The following is a 26619-nucleotide window of genomic DNA, read 5'->3' as shown; positions in this document are numbered from 1 at the left end:
ATCAGCTCGGCCCTAGTCTGTGTCCAGGATATCTCTGTCATCCTGAGCACTCACCGCATCCTGAGAGCTGAGCACCTCCAGAATGCTGTTGAGTAGCTCCACGCAGAACCTCTTCTCCTGCAGCTGCTGCTGGGACCCATCGTCCTTCTGCTCGAGCAGCTCCTTCAGCTCTCTGGTGATGACAGGAAGCAGGATGTCCCGGCATTCTGGAACGAAGGCAGTGTAGATGTGCTTGAGCATCCTCATTGCTTACTTTCCTTCCCTTGTTATTTTTAGAAAACTTTTCGTTAAATAACTAATTCAAGAATATAGGCTCCTTGTGAAAATGTTAATGTTAAAGATTAGGTTAAGATTCCCATAGAAAGTCACTCATCATTCTGGTCCCTCCCCCAACCTGTTCGGACTGGCCATAAAAACAGAGCTATGGAATAATTAAGACCAGATTGTGTGCTTTTTCTTAAAAGTTCATTCTGTTGGGATTCTAGTTGTGATACCTCCATTTGATTCCATCACAAAGATATGAATCCCAGAGAATAGGCCAGCTTGGAGATTTTTAGATATTAACAAAGATCTCCTTGGGAAGTCACTAAACTTTAAATTCTAATTAAAATTGAGCAAAATTAGTAAATTCCCATGGAAAGGTCTAGTAGAGAGCTCTCCATCCTAGAAGTGTTTAAGCAGGGGTAGTTGTCTATGGAAAGGCATTCAATGTATCAGATGAGCCCAGCCTGTGGCTCAGTTGGTTGAGCATCATCCCATGCACCAGGAGGTTGCTGGTTTGCACATGCCCGGGTTGCAACAGGGGACATGCAGGAGGCAGTCGATCGATATTTCTCACTGATGTTTCTATCTCTCTCTCCCTCTCCTTTCCTCTCTCTGAAATCAATAAGAAAACATATTAAAAGATGTTCTTAAAGTATCAGATGAAGGGCTGAACTGAATGATTGTTAAAACCCATCAAATATTCTATTATTCCAGACAATATCAGTTCAGAGGAAGTATCAGGAAGGAGGACACCTTTGCTGGGGGAAAGGCAATGGACATGTTTACACTGCTTACAAACCATTGTGGCTGTGGGCGCTGCCGCGGTTTACCAATATGAAAGTCATCTACTTTACAGATCAAAAACCGCATCCCCAACAAGACAAAGACTCCTGGTGCTGAGAGTCAGTGAGATTTTAGCCGAGGAAGCCATTAATAATGGAGCCTGTTTTTCGGAAGTACTTTTGTCTTCTTGTGAACCATGATTTCTCAGAAACGTCTGGCTCCTCCGTTTGGAGATGAAATGATTTTTCTCCTTTGTAATTGGAGCTGTGAAATCCTATTAGTCTGTAAGGCTTCGGGAAACAGCATCTCTAAATTGCAGCTTGATTGTCAAGCAAACAAACACAAATGATTTAAAAGATAAATATTGCAGAGCCTCAGATCAATCTTTCTAGGCAGAGGCAATGAGTATGAAAGACCTGCAAACCCAGCCTGGGACCCAGTGCCTGACACAAGCTGAATTCAGACCTGCCAGCCAGTGACAAGCCTAAATTGCAATTCAGACCAGGTACTGAGGAGCCTGCAGAGCTACTCAGCTCTGTGTTTTCATAGAAAAGAGTCTTCATGTGTCAAAGTGGCTGCAGAGAGGAAGCTGCAGTATTTCTGGGACCTGCTTCCTTTCCAGAAAGTTCTCTCCTGTGGTAGAAGGTGCTAGCTCCTGAATGCACAGCTCTCCTGAAATGTGACACACTTTTGCAATCATTTCACGGCCCAGGGACACTGCAAATAAGATGCTCCTTTTCCTCACCTCTTTCTTCCCAATATCAGCCCCACAGAAAGAATGAAATGGCGATCCTTTGTCCACTTTGGAAAACCACCTTGAGATGCATCTGGCTAAAAAGCACCAGTGGCCATGACCACAGCCACAGCCCTAGGAGGGAGACACTCCCGGGAACACCTCCCAACTTCCCATCTGTGCACAGCCCGGCTCCTGCTCCTCAGCTCCCTCTCAGGGGGAAGACATCCCCGTCACACTGTCAACCAGCAAATTTGATTCCTCCTTGCTCTCCCCAGCATCCCCTCCACCATGAAGTCATATCCACCTCCATCTCCTGTGCCAAGTCTCCCACTCTGGCCTCCCCACTTTCAGTCTGAGGAGCAGAAATTTCCCCCAAACTGTAGCCTGACCACAAGGCGCCTCCTTGAAGTTTCTCAGGCATCTCCTATTGCCCTGAGGGTGAGTTTGGTAAGCTCTTTGTGAACAAGCCCTTCTACCTGTCCAGCCCCCTCTTCCCACGCTACCCAGCCCTGTCTGTCCTCCTGCTGGACCTTTGTACATTATTTCTTTGCCTGTAATGCTCTTACCCACCCATCTTCTCCTCACTAACCGCTTCCTACCCTCTAGATCAGTGGTTCTCAACCTTCTGGCTCTTTAAATACAGTTCCTCATGTTGTGACCCAACCGTAAAATTATTTTCATTGCTACTTCATAACTGTAATGTTGCTATTGTTATGAATCGTAATGTAAATATCTGATATGCAGGATGGTCTTAGGCGACCACTGTGAAAGGGTCGTTCGACCGCCAAAGGGGTCGCGACCCACAGGTTGAGAACCGCTGCTCTAGATCTTCACAGAGATGCGAATCCCCTTGGGCAATATTCCTGACACCCACCTCTGATCTGGGTGACCCTGTTCTGCGCTCCTGTAGTGCCCAGACTTGACTTCTGCCTCACCATTTGTCACCCTCTGTGGTCATTGTCTATGTAACAGGACAAGTGAGACTCTTACCATCCCATAAATAAAACTGCGGCCTGAAGCTGAAAATAAAAGGTGTAATTGCCTCATATTCTAAATTCATATTGTCTCTGGAAGCTGGGGTACACCATCATCCCTTGAGGATTTTGAGAGGTATGGGTTCAGTATGAGCCTAGAACTGGGGGAGGGTCCGCAGAGGCCTGTGCATGGAATCAATGTCCACACGCAGAAGCCACCTCCCTGAAGCTGAGAACCAACACCCATAAAATCCCTGAGGATGAGACTGGCACCCCAGGCACATCCTGGTTCCACCAGCACAGAGAGGCAACCGGGAACATTCTGGAGCCCCTCTCCTACTATTGGAGCAAGGTTAAACAGTCACATCTTCAGTGTGGTCACCCCCTTTCTAAGCCTGCCCATGGCTGCCTGCACTTGAAATTTCAGTCCGCTCACAGCCAGCCCTTCCTTCCTCGCCGGCACCGGTTAATCCCCAGGTTAATCCACTTTTCACTCCTGCTCGATTTTCACAGGCTCTAAGGTGAAACTCATTCAGCTCCGGCTGAGTTCCTATTGACTGCAAGGAGAATTCAGCTCAGCTCAACCCTCTCGGGGGAAGGTGAGGAACTTGTGGCTGTCAAGGATCACCCTGCCCTCGCCCCAGGCCTTTTGGCAAACAAGTAATTGAAACTCCAAATTCTCCCGGGCAAGATCTGAGCAGTGTAAGTGCAGCTCTGCTCGGCTGCTTTTCTTCCACGGGCTTGGGGAGCATCTGCACGTGTCAGAGGCCTCTTGGTCCCATCAGCCAGTCTCGCAGGGACCTCCACAGACACCTCTCCAGTCTGATGGATAGCAATTCCTTCTCACAACCTCCCTCCTCCAGCTGTGGGACAGGGAGAGAAGCAATTCCACCCACCAGGAAATCAATAACTATCCACGAACTTCATATTCCAGATCAGGTTACAAGCCTCTTACAACTCTACTAGCGTTTCCCCTAACGCACTCTTCACTATTCACTTCCCCACCTCCCGGAAAGCATGCCTAATTATAAGGTCCAGAACCATCCCTCACTCTCCTCCTGATGAACCCCAAGGGCCAAAACACATCTCCTCAGATAAACCAACACAGCCTACTTAGAAGACCTCAGAACTCGGCAGCTGTAAAAATCCTGGTCAGATATCCATGGAGGTGAAATCCCAAGAGAGAAATGGACTTCCAGGACTTAATTGTAAATACTCACTTAAAGTCCAACCCAAGCTATTGCTTTTACCATACATCCATTATCCTTGGCATAAAGCATGCGATTGTACTAAACCTATAAGCTAACGCCCTACTAATAAGTTGGTACCTGCCATTCAGACACACAGTGAGAGCAGGAACAGTAAATCGATGTGTAAGTGCTGGAATCTTTAAGAAAATGTATGTTTATGTCTAAAAATGTCTGATTATAAATATAAATTATAAATATAAGTTAAAATTTACTGATTATAAATATAATGTGTAAGCTCTGATAGTCTACATGCAACATATTTATAGTAATGAATAGCTTCTACAGCAGGCACTGTTCTTGGGGATATTATATGCTATTGGGGTATCAGAAATAAGTTAAGAAGGTATTCATTGTCTTGGATTAGAGTCTCCAGAAGCAAGCTCTAAGATGAAGCCTGGATGAAGGTGACTTACTTATTAGGAGGTGTTTCAGAAACCTCTGGAAGGGTCATGAGGGAAGGAGGCTGGGCAGCATCCAAAGGCAGGCAAGTCTCACATCGGGAGCTCCGCAGACAGTGTGGGCCATAGGGGCAGAACGGCAGGAGTGGTGAAACTTGGGGATGGACAGCCCCAGGCACTGTGGGTGCTCTGGGTGCCCAGGCGAAGCAGGCCCCCGTGGCCAGAGGGCAGCCCTGCGAGGCTGGAGCTGGCTACTGAGGGAGAAAGTCTTCCTGGAGCTATGCACAGAAATGATCGTGGATCCCAGGAGACCTGGGCAGAACCCTGAGAGCTGATGCTACAGCAACAAATACTGTCAGCTGCCCACAAAATAGTGACTGGGGCAGCGGGAGACGCAGGGGCTGGAGTGAGCAGGGAAGACTGCCTCCCTGAGATGGAGACACTTGAGCTCAGACCAGGGGTGAGAAGGGAACTACCTATAAGGATCTCAGGGACAAGCATCCCAAGCAGAAGAAATGGCATGCAAAGGCCCTGGGGTGGAAATCTGCTTAGATTGTTGGAGGGATAGCATATGGAGGTGAGTGTGACTGGAATTATAGAAAATGGGGGGGAGGGGGGATAATATGAGACAATAAACTTGGAGAGCCTGACTGGGACCAGGTCTCATTAGACCCCATGTCCCATGGCACGGAGTTTGATTACTAGGTGGAGATAACTATGTTTTGTTTTTGTATTTTTAATGAAGAGAGGAGGGAGGGTCTAGAAAGAGAGGCATGAGAACACTGAGGAAGCTTTTTGTAGAGGGAAAGAAGAGGTATACTATTGATTGAACCCTCACTCTCTACCAGGCATTCTCTCTATGGAGAAGTATGTCATTATACCCATTTTATGGATTAGAAAACTGAAGCTCGAAGACATTCAGTAACTTACTTAAGATCACACACCTAGAAAGTGGCAGAGCTGGGGTTTAAACCCAGGAAATATGATTCCAGAGTTTGTGTTCACATCTACTAAGCTCTCCTGCCTCCTACTGTAACAGTGAAGGGGAGAGAAGATAAAAGTTTGATGAGTTAGTGGCAGGAGAGAGATGCAGAAGTGGACATAATTGGGGTACAGTCTTGAGGCAGTGTCAACACAGCTTGCTGATGGATGAAATGTGCTGTACAGATGTGTATGCATATGCATTTTGAGCATGCGACTGAGAGAATCATAGATTGATTTTAGGGCTTATCAAATTAGGATCTAATCATGGCGATCATTCCACTGCCTCAACTAGCAAGTAATGAAAGGCTTCCGTTGACATTTCTCTGATGATGTGGAGTGGCTACAGACATGGCCTGTCTATCATCACACCTCCAGAGGCTGTTAGGGCAGAATAATTGACAGCTACCTGCACTTGCAGCTCCTCCGCACAACTTCCGAGATCATGTACCCTGCCATTGCTGACCATGCTGCCATGGCCTCCTCCCTGCCAGAGCACTCATTCAACCACCAACCAGCTCTATAGAAAGAGCTTTTAGGCCCTAGCTGGTTTGGCTCAGTGGTAAGATGTCGGCCCTGGGTTTGAGAAGGGTCCCAGGTTCGATTCGGGTCAAGGGCATACTTCAGGATTATCCTTGGTCGGGGTGCATACAGGAGGCAACCAATCTACATGTCTCTCACACATCAATGTTTCTCTCTCCCTCTCTCCTCTCCCCCTCCTTTCCACTCTCTCTAAACATCAATGGAAAAATATCCGTGGGTGAGGTTTAACAACGAAAAAGGAAGTTCTTTTAGGAAAACAAAGGTGTAGATATGGCCAATTGAATCATGACCCCAAATTTGACTTGTGCCCTAATGCTTAGGATGATTGCCTTTGCCATGCCATGCCAGATGAGTGTAGCTCAGCCTGCTAGCACACGGCCTCCCCCACCTCCTCACCCTGGCTCACAGATGGACACGCAGAGGAGATGGCTTGGGGCTGAGCCAAGTAGCTTCTATACTGAACAAATCTGGGAAGGCTTAAAAAGAGGGTTCCCATCAAAGCAACATGCTCCATTTCACATTCATGCAATAGGAGAAATGAGTCGTGGTAGCTTTTTGACTGCAAGGAGTTGTATCTTTTATCCCTTGACCCCATTTGGTTCCAATTCAGTGACATCTGGCATTCGAATCAATGTATAAGCACTTAGGACACCTGTTATAACAGGCTTACATCCTCACCCCTCCAGGCTTATCACTGCAGACCCACTGCAGCACGCTACACAGGATCCCTTAATCCCTTCACCCCAGCCCCTGTTCCCTCTGGAGAATTATGCGGTTGCCTGGCTCCATGAATTTCAATCTTTACTCTAGCAGTGGTTCTTGAAACACCGCCTAAAAAGTAAGTCACCTTCTCCAAGGCCTCATCTTAGAGCTTGCTTCTGAGAACCCAACCCAAGACAATGAATATCTTCTTAAATTATTCCCACTTTCAAGCCTTTCTAAGCTAGTCCATGGTCACATACATACCTGAGTTTTCTCGTCAGTAGGAGTCATGATAACAGATATATTTTCATAAAGGACAGAAGCCATTTCCTGGAAAGCCATCGGAAGTGAGCGGAGTGGGAGAGTGGAATATTGAGTTTGAGAGACATGCAATGTGTTGAGCTCCTGCTGGGTTGCAGGCACCATGTTGGGAATGCATTTGGTCCTATCTAAACCTGTATACTGCGTTGTCCCCATTTTACAGGTTTTTCTAACCTGTAAAGTGGGGACAAGAGCTTGCCAAGGGTCACAGCATGACCTCTTAATTAGTGGGGCCACAACAGAGGCTAGATTCTGACACAGACCTGCCCGACTCCAGGGCCAACATGAATCCAACCTCATTCACAGGCTCCTGGGTGCAGACAATGACTCCCAACCCCAGGACTCGGCAGGCTTGAGGCAGCCACCCTTGAATTTGCTGGGTCCCATAAGCTCTTTAAACAGAAAATTAAAGACTCTGGGTGGTTGGTTTGATTAATGCCTGTTCAATTAAAAGAGAGCAAGTTACAGTCCCAGGAAAATAAAAAACAAACAGAAACCCCAGTCGTAGAATTCAACAACAGTGAGCATTCATCAACTCTGTGATTTCGTCTTTAGTCCAGCCACTCATTTTGTTCATATCTTTTAATCCAACCAACCATCTATTCAGCTACTCATGTCACTGCAGCTGACTAGCCAACAGCGATCATGACCCTCCAACCTTTCACCATCTTTCCCTCAGAAGACAGTGAGAGCCTGGGGTGAAGTATCTAATCTCAATCAAGTCACGTCTGCCACAGTTCCGGGCACAATGCCTGTCACGCAGTGGGATCCTAACAAGCATTAGATGAATAAATGTCTGCTAATTTCAGAGAGCGAGCCCTCTCTGCTTACACTTAAGGCAACTCTCAGAATTAGAACTCTATTTAGTGTTGAGTTATTTCAAAATCTACTCTTCTGTGCTGTCCTTGAAGAAACAAGACCTTGGTGTTTCTTCACCTTCACCCCTGCCCTGAGCACCCATTCTGGCAATATCTTCTCATTCTTGGCTTCCCCACTAGGGGAGGCAGGTATGGAGAAATGGGTACAACTCTGGATTGAGAGTTTACGGACCTAGGCTTGCACACAGCCTTACTACTGCCAGGCTGTGTGACCTCAGACAGGTCATTTTACCTCCTGTCCTCCAAAAAACAGGGATTGAAATGGCTTTTTCATGAGAAAGCATTACACACATGCAGTTGCAGTTACTATGTGTAACATGGCATGGGATCTGTGGTCTCCCTCAGACGTTCCTGGGTGCAAAACCGAGCATGCTGCAAGGTCCGTTAGCTGTAGCTGACGCACACACTCGACAAAACACCTGGTCCAGGCTGGAATGAAACGGACTGGGAGCTATTATCTGTATCATTCACACAAAGTGCGCTTTGTCTGAAACACCAGGCTCGGAGAATTGAGTTTCAAGAGGCGGGTATAAATTGAAATAATTGGGAAAAATGCCTGGGATCTTCGTGTTCCCGTTGTGTGTGGATAGACAAGAAGAGCTCAGGCAAGTGTTCTCAGAGCATCCTTTTACATTTCTGCTTACAGCTTAGAATAACAATGCCACTTACCAGCAATCCTCAAGCCACACTCAAACAATCCTATATCATATCACTGCAATCGCAAAACTTACAAATATAGAAAAGAACAACAAAACAACAACAAAAAACAAAAAAAACAAAAACCCACAGCAGTGTTTTGGATCAATATGAGCAGCCGGTATTCCATTTCTGGGGAAAGCGCACATTAAAGGCCTCTTGTTTACATTTTAAGGCTAACAGAGGGGCTCTTCATTTCAGAGAATTAAATGAGAAAATTCCCCTGGATTCGAGCATTAGCAAAATGGAATGGTTGCGTGATTGTTTCCAATCATCTTTCCCTCCCCTTCCCCATAACAGTGCCAAAGGCGAGGAGGCTGGGGTCCTGTGGGTGGAGAGCCTCGCACATGCAAAATCCAGTGCTGTTTATTACAAAGGGAAAACAGAGAACCAACTGAAGAATTGGAAACGCACTCCAAAGACGCAGGAGGAAAACCACTGTCATCCCTCCCCCCCTTTAAATCAAAATGGAAATGGGGGGACTGTCTCCTTCTGGCCTGGTTTTCTTTTCTAACAGGACTCAGCTGAGAAGGTGGCGGTTGGAGGCAGCTGAGGGGGCGGGGGCTTCTCTTGCTTCATTTCTCCATCCGTGCCAACGAGCCAACAGAGCCCTCCCCTGAAGGCCCACAGCAAAAGCGATTTCCGAAATGACTCACACACTCAGGCCCACGATTTAAATGGAAGGATCAAAGAGATTCTAAAGCGAATGAAGAGGAAACTGGTTTAGTTCGAGAAGGGAGGAGATAAAGAGAATAAATATCAGTCAATGACCAGTAATGAGCTTTCTTACAAAGAGAGGACAATACATGGCCCTTGCCTGTGGGCAGTCCAAGTGTAATAAAGAACCGGTCAACTGGCAGGACAGTAGAGAAGCACACATAAAATGAAACACGCTGGGTTTGCAAATACGTTCAGTCCCTGCTGATAAATCTCAAATTGTACTTTTATAAAACGGACATTAATATTATATTTGGGGCATGACATGTTGGTCTATTTATTATTGGTTTGTGTGTTTCTTCATCTACTCTCTTAGTCCATAAAGAAGAGAGGAGAAAGACATGACATGCCAGCGTAAACATTAACGTAAGGTTCCAACCGCCCACGTGGCTCCTCACTAGCAGGACATCAGTGAGATAAAGGGAATCACCCACGTTCTTGAGTTTCCTGAGCATTGAGGCCAAAAAGAACAAATTCCTTTCGAGTAGCATAGCTTTCCGTGGCACGGAACCCTCAAATAAATTTTTCCTATTGCATTCTCATGTTAATGTCCTATATCAAGTTTAGTAGTGATTAGCTGCTTCTGACATCAAATGGTAGGATTTTAGCTCTGAAAAGACCATGAGCAAAGCTAATGGTTTTGACTCATTTGACTGTGTGATGTGGTCGTGCACAACAGGAAAACAATAAATGGAGGTAGCTCGTGACTGTGTGCTTGCCCTTACACGCCTTTGTTTATTTTTTAAGTGAATAAAGTGCCTAGCATCATATATGGCTCAGGGGTGTAGAGTGAAGCAGATTAGTAAGAAACTAGGACAATTCCCTGCCAAATGGAATGAAAAAACTGAGCGAATGGTTGAACAACAGCCAGGATAGCTGAACAATTAACACCAGCTGATAAAGCACAAGACCCTATCCTCCCTGAGGAAAGGAAGATGCCTAAGATGGTTCAAATCACCATAGTCAGGGGGTTAGGTAACAAAAACCAGTGAGATCCAGACTAACCCACGATGAAGGTGAAACTAACCAGAGAATGACCCCATTTTAATACCCAGCACACTAAACAACATGCCCGGAAATCTAATGAATATTCTGTTCAGGTGCTTCCTTGGGACCGCCTGTAAAATTTCCACGTATCAAAAATAGATAAAACTCTCAGGACAAAGAATAACAGCATGCCCTCTCCTTTGAGCATGCCTATCCCCCTTTCTTCAGGTGTATCCTTTCCTCAGGTGTATCCTTTGCTTCTTCTATCCCAGTGGTCGGCAAACTGTGGCTCGCGAGCCACATGCGGCTCTTTGGCCCCTTGAGTGTGGCCATGAAGTTTCAATTGCACTGTACGTGCATGCCCGCACGTGGTATTTTGTGGAAAAGCAACACTCCAGGGGCCCTTCCTTTGCCTCACTTTCACTTGGACTTGTATCTTGAAACTTTTCCTGCACTAGTCAAGAATTGACTCATGAAAGTCCCCAGACCTGTGCCGGGGCATGGCCAGCCCCTGACGCAGACATGGACTGGTAACAATAGGACCAGGAGATAGGTGGTAAAGGTCAAGGGAAGAGACCAGATTCAAGGCATATATAAGAAAGATTCAAAGGCCTTAGTACTTAATTGAAAGTGAAAAATGAGGCACAAGAAGAGTTGAGGGCCAGCTCCAAATGACTGGCAGAAAAATAATGGAAGAGGAGAGGGTTTTCATGAATGCAATGAATACTATTTTGGAAATGTTGAGTTTGACATTCAGACGCAGATGTCAAAGGGACGGCTGGCTAAATGTGTCTGAAAATGATCTAGTACAAAAGGTTAAGCATGAATTCAACTCTATGAAAGACACATTAACCATGGATGCCCCCCACAAAGAATCTATAATGGGCAATTACAGTGCATTTAGCAGAGAGTGAGTGGCTTATTACAGTTCATTTGGTGATATCATGAAGACCATGATGAACTGAAAAGAAGAAAAAGGAAAAGGAAGGGAAAAAGACAAAGAGGAGAAGGAGAAAATAAGGGTGGAGAAGGAAAACCAGCAAGTCCTAGGATCTGAACGGGATGGATGGGGAAAATATAAATACTGGGAATCTGGGACAAGCCAGCTAAAAGGGGCTTGGAATGGAGGGACTTTCACTTGAAGTTTTTAGATCCTCATAAGGACAAGGTTTGGATAGAGCCCAAAGATGGTTGAGCAGCCAAAACTGCCCAGGTGATCTAACCAATGAGTGTGCCACATTGTCACTTTACCAAGCAGTGATGGTTGAAGGGGAGTTGGGGCAGGGCTTCCTGGGAACAGCAGTGGAGGACGATGAGCACCCACAATGCACCTGACGTTCAAAGCTGGGATGGAACGGTAGCTACAGCCTGTCTTTTCCCTCACGAATTCTCCTGCAAGAGCATCATGCACAACCTACCAGCCCCAGACAAGGAGAGAAGGAATGGAAAGAAATGTCAGCATTAAGGAGGCTCCACTCTCATTCGTCTAATGCACTTAATAAGGCACCAGGCCACAGGGCAAGTTTTAGAGTCAGTGATGGGGCGTGGATGTTAAGAGCAGGAACCTTACTGTCATTATAACCTTGGGCAAGTCTCTTTATCTTAAAGTGGAGATAGTAAGAGCACCTCCCTTCACAAGGCTGTAAGAATGAAACAAGATCATATATGTAAAACACCTGGCCCATGATAAGTACTATAAAGGTAAAAACTATTGTTATTTACTTTTTAAAATATCCATCTGTAACTTTCTAGGCAATGGAAATATGCTATATTTTGATGTGGGTGGTAGTTGCATGGGTATATACACATGCAAAAAATTCCCTGATCTGTGCACTTAAGATGTGTATATTTTACTATATGTAAATTCGACCAAAATTAAAAATACATACTGGTATCAGGTAGGTATTATTCTTTTCCCTGTTGATCATAGTGAACACAGTGAGGCTTGACGAAATCAAGCAAATTGCATAAGATATCGCACTGGGTCTCACGCTCAGGTGTTTAGATTCCAGAGCCAGTTCCTATGTCATCTGAGCCTTGGTCCTCAATAGGACTCAAGGCAGCAGTAACCCAAAGACGCTGTCCCCAACTCTACATGGAGAATCTCTTGCATAAAGAGAGAGCAGCTCTTCTCTCCTCTCCCAGTCTTTCTCCCACCTCCCACCCTCTTCTCATCTCAGCTCAGTTCCTTTGTCTCATTGACTATTGAAACCAAAATCCCTGCCAAGCAACAACCTTGCTCCTGACAAAGTGCACACATCCCATCAGGGAAACACCCAGCAGAGGACCGGTGGTGATTAAGGACTGAAGGGAACACCTCCCCCCCCCCCCGCCCCCCAGCTCTCCAAACTCCCCAGGTCCAGAGATGCCCTACTACGCAATGGCGTGCACCCACTGTAAGTATGCATGCAGCTCCTTCCTACCAAAACAAAGAGCAGCAGCCAGAGAAGAGTGAGTGATCATAATTTGAGAGATGCTGTCGAAATTAATTTTGCATGCCTCCTCCATTAGCAGTGTGTCTGAATTGACTTGAATATGCAAGCTATCCTGTTAATCTTCGATGTTAAAAAAAAATGTATCATCATTAACCTTCCTCGCCCTGAATGCAGTCTTTTTATTAGCCGTCATAGAAATGGCATTATTTCTTGGCATCTCAGCATTCTACCTCTTTGTATGCAGTTCTGCCAGTCACTTTGCAACATCTCTCCTGATTCAGAAGCTCATTTTTCAAAAGGCTGATTCTAACTGCCCATAAGTGGCCAGAAGTTGACTCCGCCTTCCTTCTCTTTCTTCATATTCCTCTAAATGAGAATAAATTTCCCATTGAAGGAGCACTGTAGAAAACACACACATAATGGCCTACAGCACGAGGAGGCGTGAATGAGTTCTGTGTGACACTGAGGGCAGGCAGGCTCTTGCTGGACCAGCGGCAACTGGTCTTCGGGGCTCCTGGATCCCTGGGGAGCTAAGTGACAGGTAAGCAGGAACTTGCTTCAGGGAGCAGGAAAACAAATTAAACCGTATTCAAAGGTTAGCTATTAAAGATAATGGAAAAATCACCAAAACAGGGTACTTTATTTTTTATTTATTTTTTTTAAAATATATTTTATTGATTTTTTACAGAGAGGAAGGGAGAGAGATAGAGAGTTAGAAACATCGATGAGAGAGAAACATCGATCAGCTGCCTCCTGCACACTCCCCACTGGGGATGTGCCCGCAACCCAGGTACATGCCCTTGACCGGAATCGAACCTGGGACCTTTCAGTCCGCAAGCCGACGCTCTATCCACTGAGCCAAACCGGTTTCGGCTGAAAACAGGGTACTTTAGTCTATCTTTCTTTCCATGTATTCACCTGATATAGGTAAATTATAGGAAAAAGAAAGAAAGTGACCTATCTATATCCCTATTTGATGAATAAGTTTAATATTCATATTCCATTCATTTTAATCTTTAAATGTGATAATAGTGGGAAAATGTTGGGTGAATTGCATTTTGCCACCTTTTTCTTCATTCATGCCCTCTCAATGAATAGCAAGATCATCAGAAATTAAAGTACTTCTTAGCAGGGGAACACAAGACAAGAATGAGGTCTAGACTAGAGCATTAGTCCCTGAAAAATAACACTAGTTTCTGTTCTCAATAAATGCAACAACGGCATACAGTTTATCATGGAAAATATTCACAAAAGTCCCTACATACAAAACTAAATTGGCAACCAAACCATCTGTTTAGGTTGTAGGAAAGTTACCGATAATGAGATTGTCAATATTTCTGAGTTCATCTCTGATATATAGTTTTTATGTTTTCCTCTTAAATCTAATAATTGTTTTTCTGGCTGCTACATAAACAAAGGCATGACATGAATAAGAAAGAGTCTGGAATTCAGCTACATCTATCCTCAAAGGGCTCAGAGCATTCACAAGGGCAGAATCCAATCTTTTCTAAGCTTTAGTTAACCATTATTGTTGCTAATGTGAAACTCACCATGGATTCCTCATCATTTGCAGCCTGCACTGTTATTTACTTGATATTTTTCCTAAAGTAGATTCATTCTAATCTGTTTACATTTATTTTAAATGAAAAATATGCTTCTCAACATGGAAAACCTGTATCCTTGCCATCGATGGCAGGGTAAATGTACCAATACTATGCAAACAAAACACTTTTGTTAAATTGTCAGAGGAGCTTAGTCCTGAGGTCTGCTCTCTCTTTGTTATCAAAGGACATTAGTAGAGAAGGATTCAAGGCAAAATAGGAAAGTTCTGCCATCCCTGCCATAGAAAGGCTGAAAGGGAGTTGGAAGAAAATGAATGATCTGCTTCGGTGATGCAGTACTTTACCTGTGTGTACCTAAAATGGCCCTGCGTGCCAAGGAGAATAATCTGGCATATGGTAGTACATGCCCAACGTTGAGAAACACAAGTTAAAAGAAAAAAATAGAAACTAGGATTCCTGGCTTCTCATCTCTGTGGCCAACTCATGGCGCGACCTTGGGCAGGTCATGCCCACTCTTTGGATTGGTGTCCTTGGCTGTAACAGAGGAGGCTGGACTAGGCAATCTCTCCAAGGATTCACTCAACTCCATGTGTCTGTGTTTTGTGAAACCTTTAAACACATTCTAGAACATCTCATCATCATCTAAAGTATGTGGTTGTTAATTGCATTTACCCTGTTATGTGAAAGTCTTACAGGAGCAAATAGGAAAGATTTGAAAAGATCAGTTACTCTGGGGCAAAGGAGCCTTTTGAAGCTGTTGTGTTGGGGAGAAAAATCAATAAAATCGACTGCACTCCGGGCACAGCAGCAGCTGACTGTCCAGGATCCATGCTCGCGCATCCCTTGGCTGAGAGCCAGGGGCAAAGCACCGACTTCAAGCGGCCCTCACAGACCACCTGGCCAATGGCCTGGGTCAAGTGTAGTTTATGCAGGTGAGTGACAGAGCGTGCTGACTCAAACTACCAGTGTGATTTCCCCCTTCCCATGAGAAGAACAGACTGAGGGGGGAAACACACACACCACCCAGACCAGTAGTTCAAAACAGGCCAAGTTTGCTCATTTGTAAGATCTGGTGCAGTTAAATAAATTTCTCCATTGTATAAGAATGACAGAAAACTATAAAGTTTCTATGAAAATTATACAAAGTAAATATTATTGTAATTATAGTAATGCATATGTATATCCTCTTAAACAGGGGTTTTTTTTCTCCTCCCTATCTTAATATGCTGAGAGAGTCAATTCAGGCAACTTTTTATTTTTAATGCTCTACATTGGCTCTGACTCTGAACTGATAATAATGAAAATGAACATAATAATTATGAATAAATAATTTATGAAAATAATAATTATACTTATATTCATTTTAAGCTACCACTTATGAAGCAATTTTTACCATCCAGGGACCATGCTAAGCATGATTTCATTTCACATTCTCATCAAACCTATTATTATCCTCATTTTACAGATAAAGAAAGAAGCAATGATGTGACGTGACTTTTCCAAGGTCACCGGTATAACTCAGAGACTGTGAAACAAGATGAATAGACCCCGTGGTGCGTCTCCAGAGGCAACAAGCCTTTGGTAAAAAGGTCATCTAAGAAACCTTCTTTATACATTTGAAGCCAAAGTCAAGATCATGGGGAAAAAAGAAAATCAAAGGTTACCAAAATCTAGGTTAATAAATTGAGAGGAAAAAAAATGAATATTCACATTTCTGAAGCTCTCTTGTGCTTTTTGTGTTTTTAAAAATAGCATTTTAGATGTTACGAACAAGAAGAAAGATCTGAAAATCATACAACCTTCTCCTCTCAAGTCTAAGGCACTTTGCTTATACTTCTACTATAGAATATTCATCCTGCATTTGAACAAGGAGCACCTCATTTTGCAAATGAAGGCAAGCTCCTTGAGGACTTTATCATATTTTTGCCAACTTTTTATTTCCTGAATGGCTACTCAATGCTTTGTTTACAGCAGGGTGTCAATAGACATTTATGGAATTGGAAAACCTGTTCTAAATATTGTCTCTCTTCATTACAAGGGTGGCCCCACCCATCCTATATGGAATTTGAGACGTCCCAGAGGCAGTGAAAGATACAGGTCTTACGGTGAAAGCAAAGACATACCAGAGGTTAGTTTGGGCTGTGAGCACTGAGATGGCACTGAGCCGCCAGAGTGGATGCACATGCCCAGGCAAGAGCGGGCAGAGCAAAGCTGGGATGCAGCTGTGGACTGAAGCCCAGTGGCTGCTGAGTGAACTGGATAGGCTCCAAGGCAGACTCCGCCCATCTCTGTGGCCCTCACTTCTGACCGCAGGCACAGAGAGATGGCAGGAGAGCTGCAGCCACCAGCAGCGCATTCTGAGGGTGCCCACTTCCCAGGACTACCCAGGAAAGGGGCACAGGGGAGGGCTTCCCAGTGTGCTCCCCTACATTGGCAAGAAAGGAAAAAAGAAGTAAGGGGTCAGATCTAAAGCTTAGAGAGCTAAACGCTGCCAGAAAGCCCAACAGGTGTGGCTCAGTGGTTGAGCTGTACCTATGACCCAGGAGGTCACAGTTTGATTCCCATTCAGGGCACATGCCCGGGTTTCCGTCTCTATCCACAGTAGGGGGCGTGCAGGAGGCAGCCGATCAATGATTCTCTCATCACTGATGTTTCTATCTCTCTCTCCCTCTCTCTGAAATCAATAAAAATATATTAAAAAGAAAACTTCGAGAAGACTGGCCACCAGGGAGGAGCCTGGATGTCAGAGCTGCTCCCTGTCATGGAGCAAAAGCAGGAAAGCCATCTCTCTGCTCCGCTCAAACACCCAGGGGTGCTGTGTCTTGATGTACGTGGCCAGTGATCTCATGATGAACTAGGGCGTGAGAACATCCTGGTTCTTACGCTCTGAGAAATAATTTCTCCTTTTCCTTTGAACACGGTACAAGCTATTCTGCTGTTCGCTGACAGCAGGTCCCACCATCTATCAAGGTTTACAACTCACTGCAGGCTCCTGAAACACCACACATTTTCCTGGGAGGCAGCTGGGACCAGCTTGATTTCTCGGCACCAGCCTAGAACAGACAGCAGAGTGCTGTGGTGACCCTCCTGCTACCTGGGCTATGATTGATTTTAAAACCTGCAGCTGCCACCAGAGGGGAGCCCCGAATCCCTGTAAACCAAACCAAACCAAACCAAGCATCTCACTACACACATAGGTCCCGGCAAGTCTGCAATATTGGCGGGGGCGAGCCTGATGAAGAGCAATTATTTGAGACCACAGAAATATCTGTATGAAGAGGAAAAGCCACCTGTAAATGAAGCTCCATGGTCCTGACTGCTGCCCCCTTTCAGGTGCCCTCGTGCCAGAAAACACCGAGCCCATCCCCACAAACCTCTCGGTGACCCAGCATGGGACCGGCTGTGGCCTGTGGGGACAGTACCCGGCCCTGGATGCCTCTGAGCACAGCGAGTCCTTCAGTGTCTTTCATGTCCGGCTGACCCGAGTGCTCTCCACACCCCAGGATGACAAAGCGTTTTTCAAGCAGCTTTCGGTCTCCTTGAAGTCGCTACCTCTTTCTCTATGTTGTCTGGCAGTGCAGACTCAGTGACTATCAGAGATGGACAGGGTACTGGAACTCCAACTCTCCGATGATACACATGAAGAATGGAGCCCAGAGAGGTGAAGGGCTTTGTCCAAGGTCACACAGCTGGTTAGTAGCTTTCCTGGACTAGAGTTTAACTCTTCTGACTCTTAGTAGAGTGTTTTCTCCAATAGACCGTTACGTTCCCTCGATGAAGGCAATCATCCCTTCGTCCTGGAAACACTGATTGAGCCCCTGCTCAGCAGCGATTCTTTGGATCACAGAGAAGATATGCTGCCTGGAGTCAAGGTGGTGGCGATGTGCACATACAAGGGAAATCTGAGAGCAGCATGAGAGGAGGAGCGCCTCCCCAAACCCAGACCGTGTGGTTCCATTGCATCTGTCGAACTTACGATGAACCCAATGTCACCGAGGAACCCACCTCATAGCCAGAGCTGCCAGCAGGAGGCCCAGAGGTCCTACATCGGTGCAACTGTAACTCACCACCAAGAAGCAGCCTGGATGTTAGAGCTGCAACTCATTGCAGGCCCCTGAAACACCACACATTTCCCTGGAGGAGAAGTTGACAACTTTCCCATCTGTTTGGGGAGCCTACAAAGATTTCACTAGGGAAAGGAATACTAGAATGACCACACACACACACACACACACACACACACACACACACACACGGCTGACTGTGTCCTTGTAACAGAACCAGCTGAATGGCAGCTCTGGGGCAAAACAGGCTCAAGCTGGTGGGAAGGAGCCAATTGCTTCTAAGCAGAGCGATGGCTGGTCCAAGGCGACTGAGGCCAAAGCCACATTAGTGAGAAATGTGCCTCCCCCAGATGAGATCAGACAGTGCTCTGTCAGAAAAAAGACAGCTCACCTGGCAAAGTGTGTCTGCTTCTGAGATGACCCAGAAAGAAAACTGGTGGTCGCTCTCCCTGGGAGGGAAAATGGTACGGGGTGAGTTCCTACAGCCCCCACTTCTCCATGGGGCCTATAGTCAATCGCCACCCCACATCCTGGGCCCGGAGGGGGCGCAGAGGAGAGGAGGCCTCCCTGAGCAGCAGTGGCCACCTGCAGCAGGCTTCAGGAGAGGGCGTGGGGCGAGGTGAAGTGGTTCTAGACGGAGGTGAAGGCATTGTGCGTGAGGACAGTGTGGGCCTGGGCCGGGTGAACCTGCCATGGCAGAGTCAAAGGCAGGGAGGAGGTTAATCCCCCACAGCTGGAAGTGGGGGATGGGAGAGTGTGGGGGGGGTGAGGGGGTAGTAACGTGGGCACGGGAGGGCCTGAACCACCACCTAGTCCTCGCCACAGATAGCTTACGTGGGTTTGTTGCAGGGACAGTGACACCAGAGAGCCAGCAAGGGCAGAGACCACCACTGGCCCCACCACAGGCCTGGGCAATGAAGGAACTCCCTCGCCGCCTCCCTAAGACCCTGACATGCGCCTGTGAACCAGAGAGAAAGAGGACCCTACCACACCTGGGTCAGACGACCAATGATAACAATCCGTGTGTGGGCGACTGAGGGGCCTCGGAGGGCCACTGAATCCTTCAGGGCCTTTCTGTCTGTTCTTCCAAAGAATGGCGGGAGGGGCCCATCAATGTGTGCTTGTGTGTCTGCGTGCGCTCGCTGCATTTCTACCATTTTATAATAAACCATCCCTGTAGAGCAGCTCTAAGTTCCCAGCAAAATTGAACAGAAAGTACGGAGAGTTGTCCTTGTACCTGACCACCCACATGCACAGCCTCCCCACTGCCGACCTCCCTCATCAGAGCCAGAGCAGAGATTTCTTTAGACCTAGAATATTTATGTTTAAAACTAAATTGTCTTGGAGGGAGGATGGAGAGAGGGAGGAAGCACTCTCTGGGAGAAGAGGGCGAGTGGCTGGCTGCGGTCCATCCAGGGGTGAACCTGTTCTCTGAATTGCTGAGTCTGACTGTGTTTGGGCAGCTGTTAAGGGCCCTCTGGCTCAGATATTTGATCTCCCCAACCCCATGGGCATGCTACATTTTTTAATGCAGGCAAGCACATACAACCCTTCTGGTATCTCTCAAATTAACCCACCACCCAAGTAGAACAAGTGTCTACAGTGTCATTTATGTTAAACAAAGTGGAGGTATCAGGAGCTGTCCCCAAAGTCTAACAGGAGATTCCTTCTGGAATTTGTTTGCCTACAATTTGGGGGGAGGGGGGTAAGTAATAGAGAGAAGGGTGCACTGTGAGCACAGCCCTGAACGTCATCACCTTCATAGTCATTCAAAAGCCTCAAGTGTGACCAATCCACATGTGTATCAGCCATCATGACAGAGAACGCTGGATGCAGAGACAAGTAAGGGTAGTGCAGATGTTAGCAACCTGGGGTTGAATCCCAGCTTCCTAAGTCTCCACTTTAGCTTCTGGAAAAGGAGCTAATAGCAGCACCTCTGAGATAGGGCTCACATGAGCTCCATGAAAAGCGTGACCTATAGTTCTGGGCACATGGAGGTCCACACACCTGCCATGACCCCTAATCCAAGTGTCTCATTTGAGAAAGAAAGAGAAAGAGAGAGACTTAGAGACCCATTCACTTCCCAGCTGGAGTAGATAGAAACCTGTTGAGCTGAGAATCTCGGTCTCCTGAGTCCAGCTCCACATTCTGCCCCACTGTCAGATGATGACAAATACTAGTAACAGTTATCAATGATGATGATACACCATTGCTGCCCCTTCTGAGTGCCAGACCCCACTACGCCTCATGCAGGCTTTATCCCATTTACTGCTCAGGATAAACCAGTGAGGTCAGCACCCTAACTGTTCCCTTTGACGGGTGAGGAAACGGATGCTCCTAGGGGTGAGGTGAACTGGTTAAGGAAACAAAGTCAGGACCTGATCCAAACCCTTGTTCTGAACAACTGTCCTGAGCTGTGCCAACTTCAGAAATGGATGTCTCTCAAGTTATTTCATCCTCTTAGGCTCATGCCATTGTCAGGGCCTCGTTTGCCTTTGGTTAATTGGCTTCCCCCTCTTTGCTCAGTGTCTGGTTCCACTTGGGCAGTCGCTTCTGCCTGGAGGATGTCATGCTCAGCAAATCCACTTTGGCTGCCCAGGGCTAATGAGGGCTCTCCGTGTGGTTGAGTGTAAGTGCCACACACGGACACACCCTCTTCGTCAAGGATGATGATTCCGTTGTGAAAATACATCCCTCCCAAATTGGATCATGCCACTCCAGCTCAGTATGAGAGACAATATGGTATGCTTTACACTGCATCTATTGAATTGGGAGGAAGCAAATTACAGAGAGAGAGAGAGAGAGAGAGAGAGAGAGAGAGAGAGAGAGAGAAGAAGAAGAAGAAGAAGAAGAAGAAGAAGAAGAAGAAGAAGAAGAAGAAGGAGGAGGAGGAGGAGGAGGAGGAGGAGGAGGAGGAGGAGGAGGAGGAGGAGGGGGAGGAGGAGGAGGAGAAGAAGAAGAAGAAGAAGAAGAAGAAGAAGAAGAAGGAGGAGGAGGAGGAGGAGGAGGAGGAGGAGGAGGAGGAGGAGGAGGAGGAGGAGGAAGAGGAGGAGGAGGAGGAGGAGGAGGGGGAGGAGGAGGGGGAGGAGGAGGAGGAAGGGAGAGTCAGAATCCTGGGCCAGCGCTGGGAAAGCTGGGTGAGATTCATGCCCAACAGTAAAGAAATCATGAGAAAAAAAGGACAACACTGTCTACTAAGCTATGGATTCCAGTAAGTTTTTCTATCGTAAAATTAAATGAACCCAGATTTCCCTAAATGGGAAAATAGTGAACTCGGTCATAGCCCATCTATATAATAAAATCCCCCAAGTCCTTAAAAATAGCCTGGAAAAACAGTCCTGATAATTCTCAGTGGATAATGCAGATCTCAAACCTGGTAAGACCTTATGACACTTATGTAAAACTAGAGGCCTGATGCACGAAATTTGTGCAAGGGGCTCAGCCCTCATAGCCACAGCGGCTTGCCTTAGCCCTCACAGCCCCAGCTTCATCCAGAAGGTCATCTGGGAGGATGTTTGGAAGGTCTTTTGGCTGTCCAGTCTAATTGGCATATTACGCTTTTATTATTATAGATAATAATATGATATAAAAGAGAGGAAGAATAAACAATGGTTACCTCTGAATCATGAGACCATGGGTGCTTTTCTATATTTCCAAATCTTCTATGAAAACTCACAGTGTTTTGATAATACTAACTTCTATAAACAATAAATGTCATCTTTTCCAACGCTGGACCAGTGTGCCCAGGAGAGGTCTGGTAGAGCTTATGATGTGGGCTGAGCCCCCCATTAGCAAGGGAGCATGTCAGGCAAGGGTGAGCCCCAAGTCCCCTTGAGGCCCAGCTCAGACACACCCAGCGGATACACGCCCAGCTCTCCCTAGACTCCTCCAGAGAAGGCTTTATCACACTCACTATTCTCTGATGTTCACTGACATCCCGCCTCCTCCATGAACCCGTCCCCAATGTTCCAAAAGCACTGTTCTCACTGAATTCTGGTAATGGTCATTCTTAAAGGGTTATTTATAAATAAACCTATAAAATATACATTTATTAAAACCCTATAAATTTATTAAATCTTATAAGTTACAAATTTACACCAGAGGCTATTGCCCTGGGTCCATATGTAGGTTTATTTGGCCTGCATCCTGTTTTGTTTAAAAAAACACACAAGCCAACAGATTTCAGATAGAAATCCCAAAGGAGGACTTCTTTTAAAAAAATAGACATGGCAACAAGCACTGGGCACTGATCCGCAGCATCCTATACACCCTGGCACAGACTCTGCCCAGGCCTCACTGCACCCTCTCACTCCCCACCCTAAGCGAGTATCCATGGATCACTGCCACTCCATTTCCTTAGTAAGAGAAATACTTGGAACTTGTCTCTGTCCGAGGTGGGGACATGAATGACTGACCTGAACAAATAGCACTGTGTTTTAGGAAAAAAATGAAAGGAGTCACATCACCTTGTGAGTGAAGGAAGCCCTCACGTTCAGTGGGTAAGTGGAAAATCTGGGAAAAGTTAACTGCAGACGGCATTAGAAATACACATTTGCTCAGGTCACCTTATTAAATGGCCTACTGACTAGGACCCTGCACCTTCATTCCCATCACCTTCATGGCCTGTGTGGGCTCAAGTGTGATGACCCTTGGGGTGAATCTTTTCTCTCCCAGCTGCAAGCTCCCCAAGGGGTGCAGAAACCCTTCTGTTCCAGACGCCACACTGCACAGCAATCCAGAGAGTGCACTGTGGACTCAGCCCCCAGCTGCTTCTGGGCTCTGACACGCTACTGGGGATGTGACTGTTGCCACGCTTCTCAACCTCTCTCGCCTTCAGCTTCTTCACCTGTAAGAGGGGGATGTGCATACCTAAACTTTACAGGGATGTCATGATAACGAAACAAGATAATGTGTGAAAAGCTAAGCATAGCACCAGGCACCAAATAAAGGTTACATAAGTGGTGGCCATAAAATTATTTATTACTGTAGTTCTTTCATATTCCCTGTAGCACAGTGCTGCTACATTTTTATATTTTCAATAAATATTACCTGAATTGAAATGACTCTGTGGCGGGTTTTCAATTTAACTGCATCAGAGTCTTACGGAAACTTCCTTCTATTCTAAGATGTTGGGGGGAAACAACAGCAAAATCAGACTTTAACAGGTCAACAGAAAAGTCTCAGGACAGTCTAAAACCTGCCTCACTATAATTTAAACCATCCATGACTATAATTTCACAACAAAAAACAAAAGAATTGGAATAAACATATAACCTTTCAAAGGTTTTCCTAAACTCCCTCATTACATGTGTTTCCACTTATGTAAAGAATCGTTCCCCAACTGGAAAAGAACCCCGTGGAACACGGATTGGAAGGTGTAAGGGCAGCCTGATTGTGCTGTTCTCAAGCTTTAATGAGGTAAATTCTCCTTTTAAAAATTGCAAAAGACTTGATTTGGATTGCCATTAAAGAATTGATCTGGGAGCCTTCTCCCCCTGCCCAATTAAACTGTACTTCAGCATGTCATTAAAAGCTGCTATTCTAAGTATTTTTGGAGGTTCAAAGGGGATTCTTTTCTTTGATTGTATGCCCTTTTATTTTTACTTCAGCCAAAAAAAAGGGCACTTTCATAAATCTCTCTTGGATTTGTCTGCAGCTTATTAGATCACTGTCTTCTCTGATTCCATATCTAAAGGTTTCTTTTGGGGCTGGGATTCTGTGATCCACCACATTGAAAAGGGGATGGATGTAAAGGACAGCCCCCTCTCAGATCTCTGGAGTGCGGAAGGGACATTCTGGAACTGGATGTGACTTTGTAACACTGTGGTTGGGAGGACCAAACCCCTATTTAAAGATCTTTGATGCTTCTAAATGCTCCGATGAGAAAAAAAACTTAGGTCCTCAAAACTCTACGGCTCTTTATTAAAGAAATAAATTGGCTCCAGCCAGTAACCTTTCCGAGCATTCTGAGCCTGGCTCTGTGACTGTGAGGTCATCATGCGGTTTCCCTTCATCTGTTTAACCTTCTATAAAATCACATGGTTTTATGGTTATTCTACTGGGGTTAAGTGGCCTGCCCAAGGTCACCCAGCGGGGCCGTAAGTGAGATCATGCACATTAGCAGTTTTGCATGGTGCCTGGGGCATAGTAAGGACTCAGCAAACATCCAATGGTGTTTCCACTGCAGATGGTGTTGTCCTTGCTGTTCTTCACTTAATATTATACTAAGATTCATCCGTATTACAGGTTGCTGGTGTTCATTGTTTTGACCACTGTAGGAATTCCACTGTGTAAATAAACCATGGTTCTTCCTCTCTCAGCTCAGGAATCTTTTTATCAGATACATAGAAAAACTATGAGAAGCTTGCCCTAGGGGCCCAGGCAATCTCTCGTTATAAGAAAAATTCTCATTCTGAGAAAAACCATCTCATCTCTTTCATGATTGAGAAGGTGTCACACCTGGAGAAGTGCTATGTCTTCGCACATAATCCCCGGGATGCTAACATAACACAGGCGCCTAATTTGGGGCATGCCTTGGGAAGGAGAGTCTACCCCTTTTCCCTGACCATTCAGACCCTTCAGCTTTCACCTAGCACAGAGGAACTGCATGCACTCTGGGGACCAGGGATGGAATCCCTGCCCTCAAGTCTCCAGGGAAGAGCAATGTCCTGGAAATGCAAAATGACACTGGCATGGAGAAGATACTGCCCCATACTTGAAATGGCAGGAAAGACAAAATCAGATTCCTACCTCACACCATATATGTTTTGTATAAATGTAAGCGCTATAGCTTGATTTATGACTATTAAAAATATAGAATTCTTAGTAAAAATATAAATGAAAATCTTTTAGACTTTGGGGTTGAGAAAGATTTCTTAAATAAGACACAACAAGATTTGACAATGAAAATGATTGATAAACTTGTATTAAAAATAAAAACTTCTGTCTAAAAACTGTATCTTAAGTTAAAAAAAAAAGAAGTTATAAGTGTAGAAATAGGGAGAAGATATTTGTAATACATACAACCAGCATAAGATGAGTATAAAGAGAATATAAAACATCCTGCAAATCAGTAAGAGAAATACAACCAAACCAATGGAAAAATGCACAAAAGAATGGTCAGATATGCCACATACATGAAATGCAAGTGGCAAAGAAATATAAGAACAGATCTTTAGCATCACTGGTGGTCAAGTAAATGTAACTTAAAGAGTAATGACATTCTACAGTCTTTTTTTGGGGGGAGGGGCAAAACTGAAAAAATAGGACAACACCCAGAGCTAAAGAGAATGTGGGTCCACCTACTCACATATGTATTTCTGGTGGAGATGTAAGGTAGTGCAGCCACCTTTGGAAAACAGGTGAACACTGTCTCTGACTTTACATGTTCAGATCCCCTATGTCATAATGTCTATGACCAAGCAAATCTTCTAGCAATTCTATGCCCAATATGTGCTACAAGAGACATACACAAGAATGTTCTTAGCAGTAGTGCTTACAATAGAAAAAAATACCCAAAATAACCCAAATGCCTAAAATTGAAAACATAATGTGAATAAACATAAGTGAATAAACTCTGGCTTATTCACACAGTGGAGTGTCCTACAGTGTTCAAAACAATGAATACCAGCAACCTGTAAGATGGATGAATCTTAGTATAATATTAAATGGGAAAAGATTTGACTATGAAAATAATTAAGAGGGAAAAGTATGTCCCTCTAAGTTACTCACAGTTCAATACCCTTTATATAAAGTTAAAATAACCAAAATGCTAGGGAAAATATTTATTCAATAAAACTGCATAAAAAGGACAGCAGTGGAATGATTAACAAAGGATTCAAGAATGTGGAAAAGAGAGCCATGTGGTTACATGTAGTTGATTGTTTTTAGGTTTTTTCAAAATATATTTTTACTGATTTCAGAGAGGGAGCGAGAGATAGAAACATCAACAATGAGAGAGAATGATCACTGATCTGGATCTGATTGTCTGCATCCTGCATGCCTCTACTTGTGTTGAGCCTACAACCCAGGCAGGTGAGCTGACCAAGAATGGAACAGTGACCTTCTGGTTCATAGGTCAATGCTCAACCATTGAGAAACACTGGCTAGGCTGATTGTTAAATATCTAGTTTTTGTTTTGGGTGGTGAGTACATGGATGTTTAATTTATTAAAATAACTAACTGAATATGTACGTAAATAAAAGCAGGCCCTTGTGTGGACCAATGATGAGGTGTATTATGAATCAAGCACTAGAATGACTCCAGTTCTGTACAATGTTCTTTCCTTTTCCTTTTGTTAAGGGACACTGGCCAATAACAATGATGTAT

General features: G+C 45.2%; 1 protein-coding gene across 2 annotated transcripts in view; it reads right to left on the bottom strand.

The window, feature by feature from the left end:
- Positions 1-26619, bottom strand: part of DOCK2 (dedicator of cytokinesis 2) — a 374023-nt gene that overhangs the window by 233712 nt on the left and 113692 nt on the right. For both annotated transcript variants that reach the window (XM_081091711.1, XM_081091712.1), the window contains exon 26: positions 55-206. In XM_081091711.1, coding sequence (XP_080947837.1) covers positions 55-206 — 152 coding nt within the window. The remainder of the gene's footprint in view (positions 1-54; positions 207-26619) is intronic.

Source organism: Myotis nattereri (assembly GCF_964212035.1).
Source record: "Myotis nattereri genome assembly, chromosome: 5".
Taxonomy (NCBI): domain Eukaryota; kingdom Metazoa; phylum Chordata; class Mammalia; order Chiroptera; family Vespertilionidae; genus Myotis; species Myotis nattereri.
Note: the sequence above shows the minus strand (reverse complement) of the source record. Positions and strands in the feature narration are given on the sequence as shown.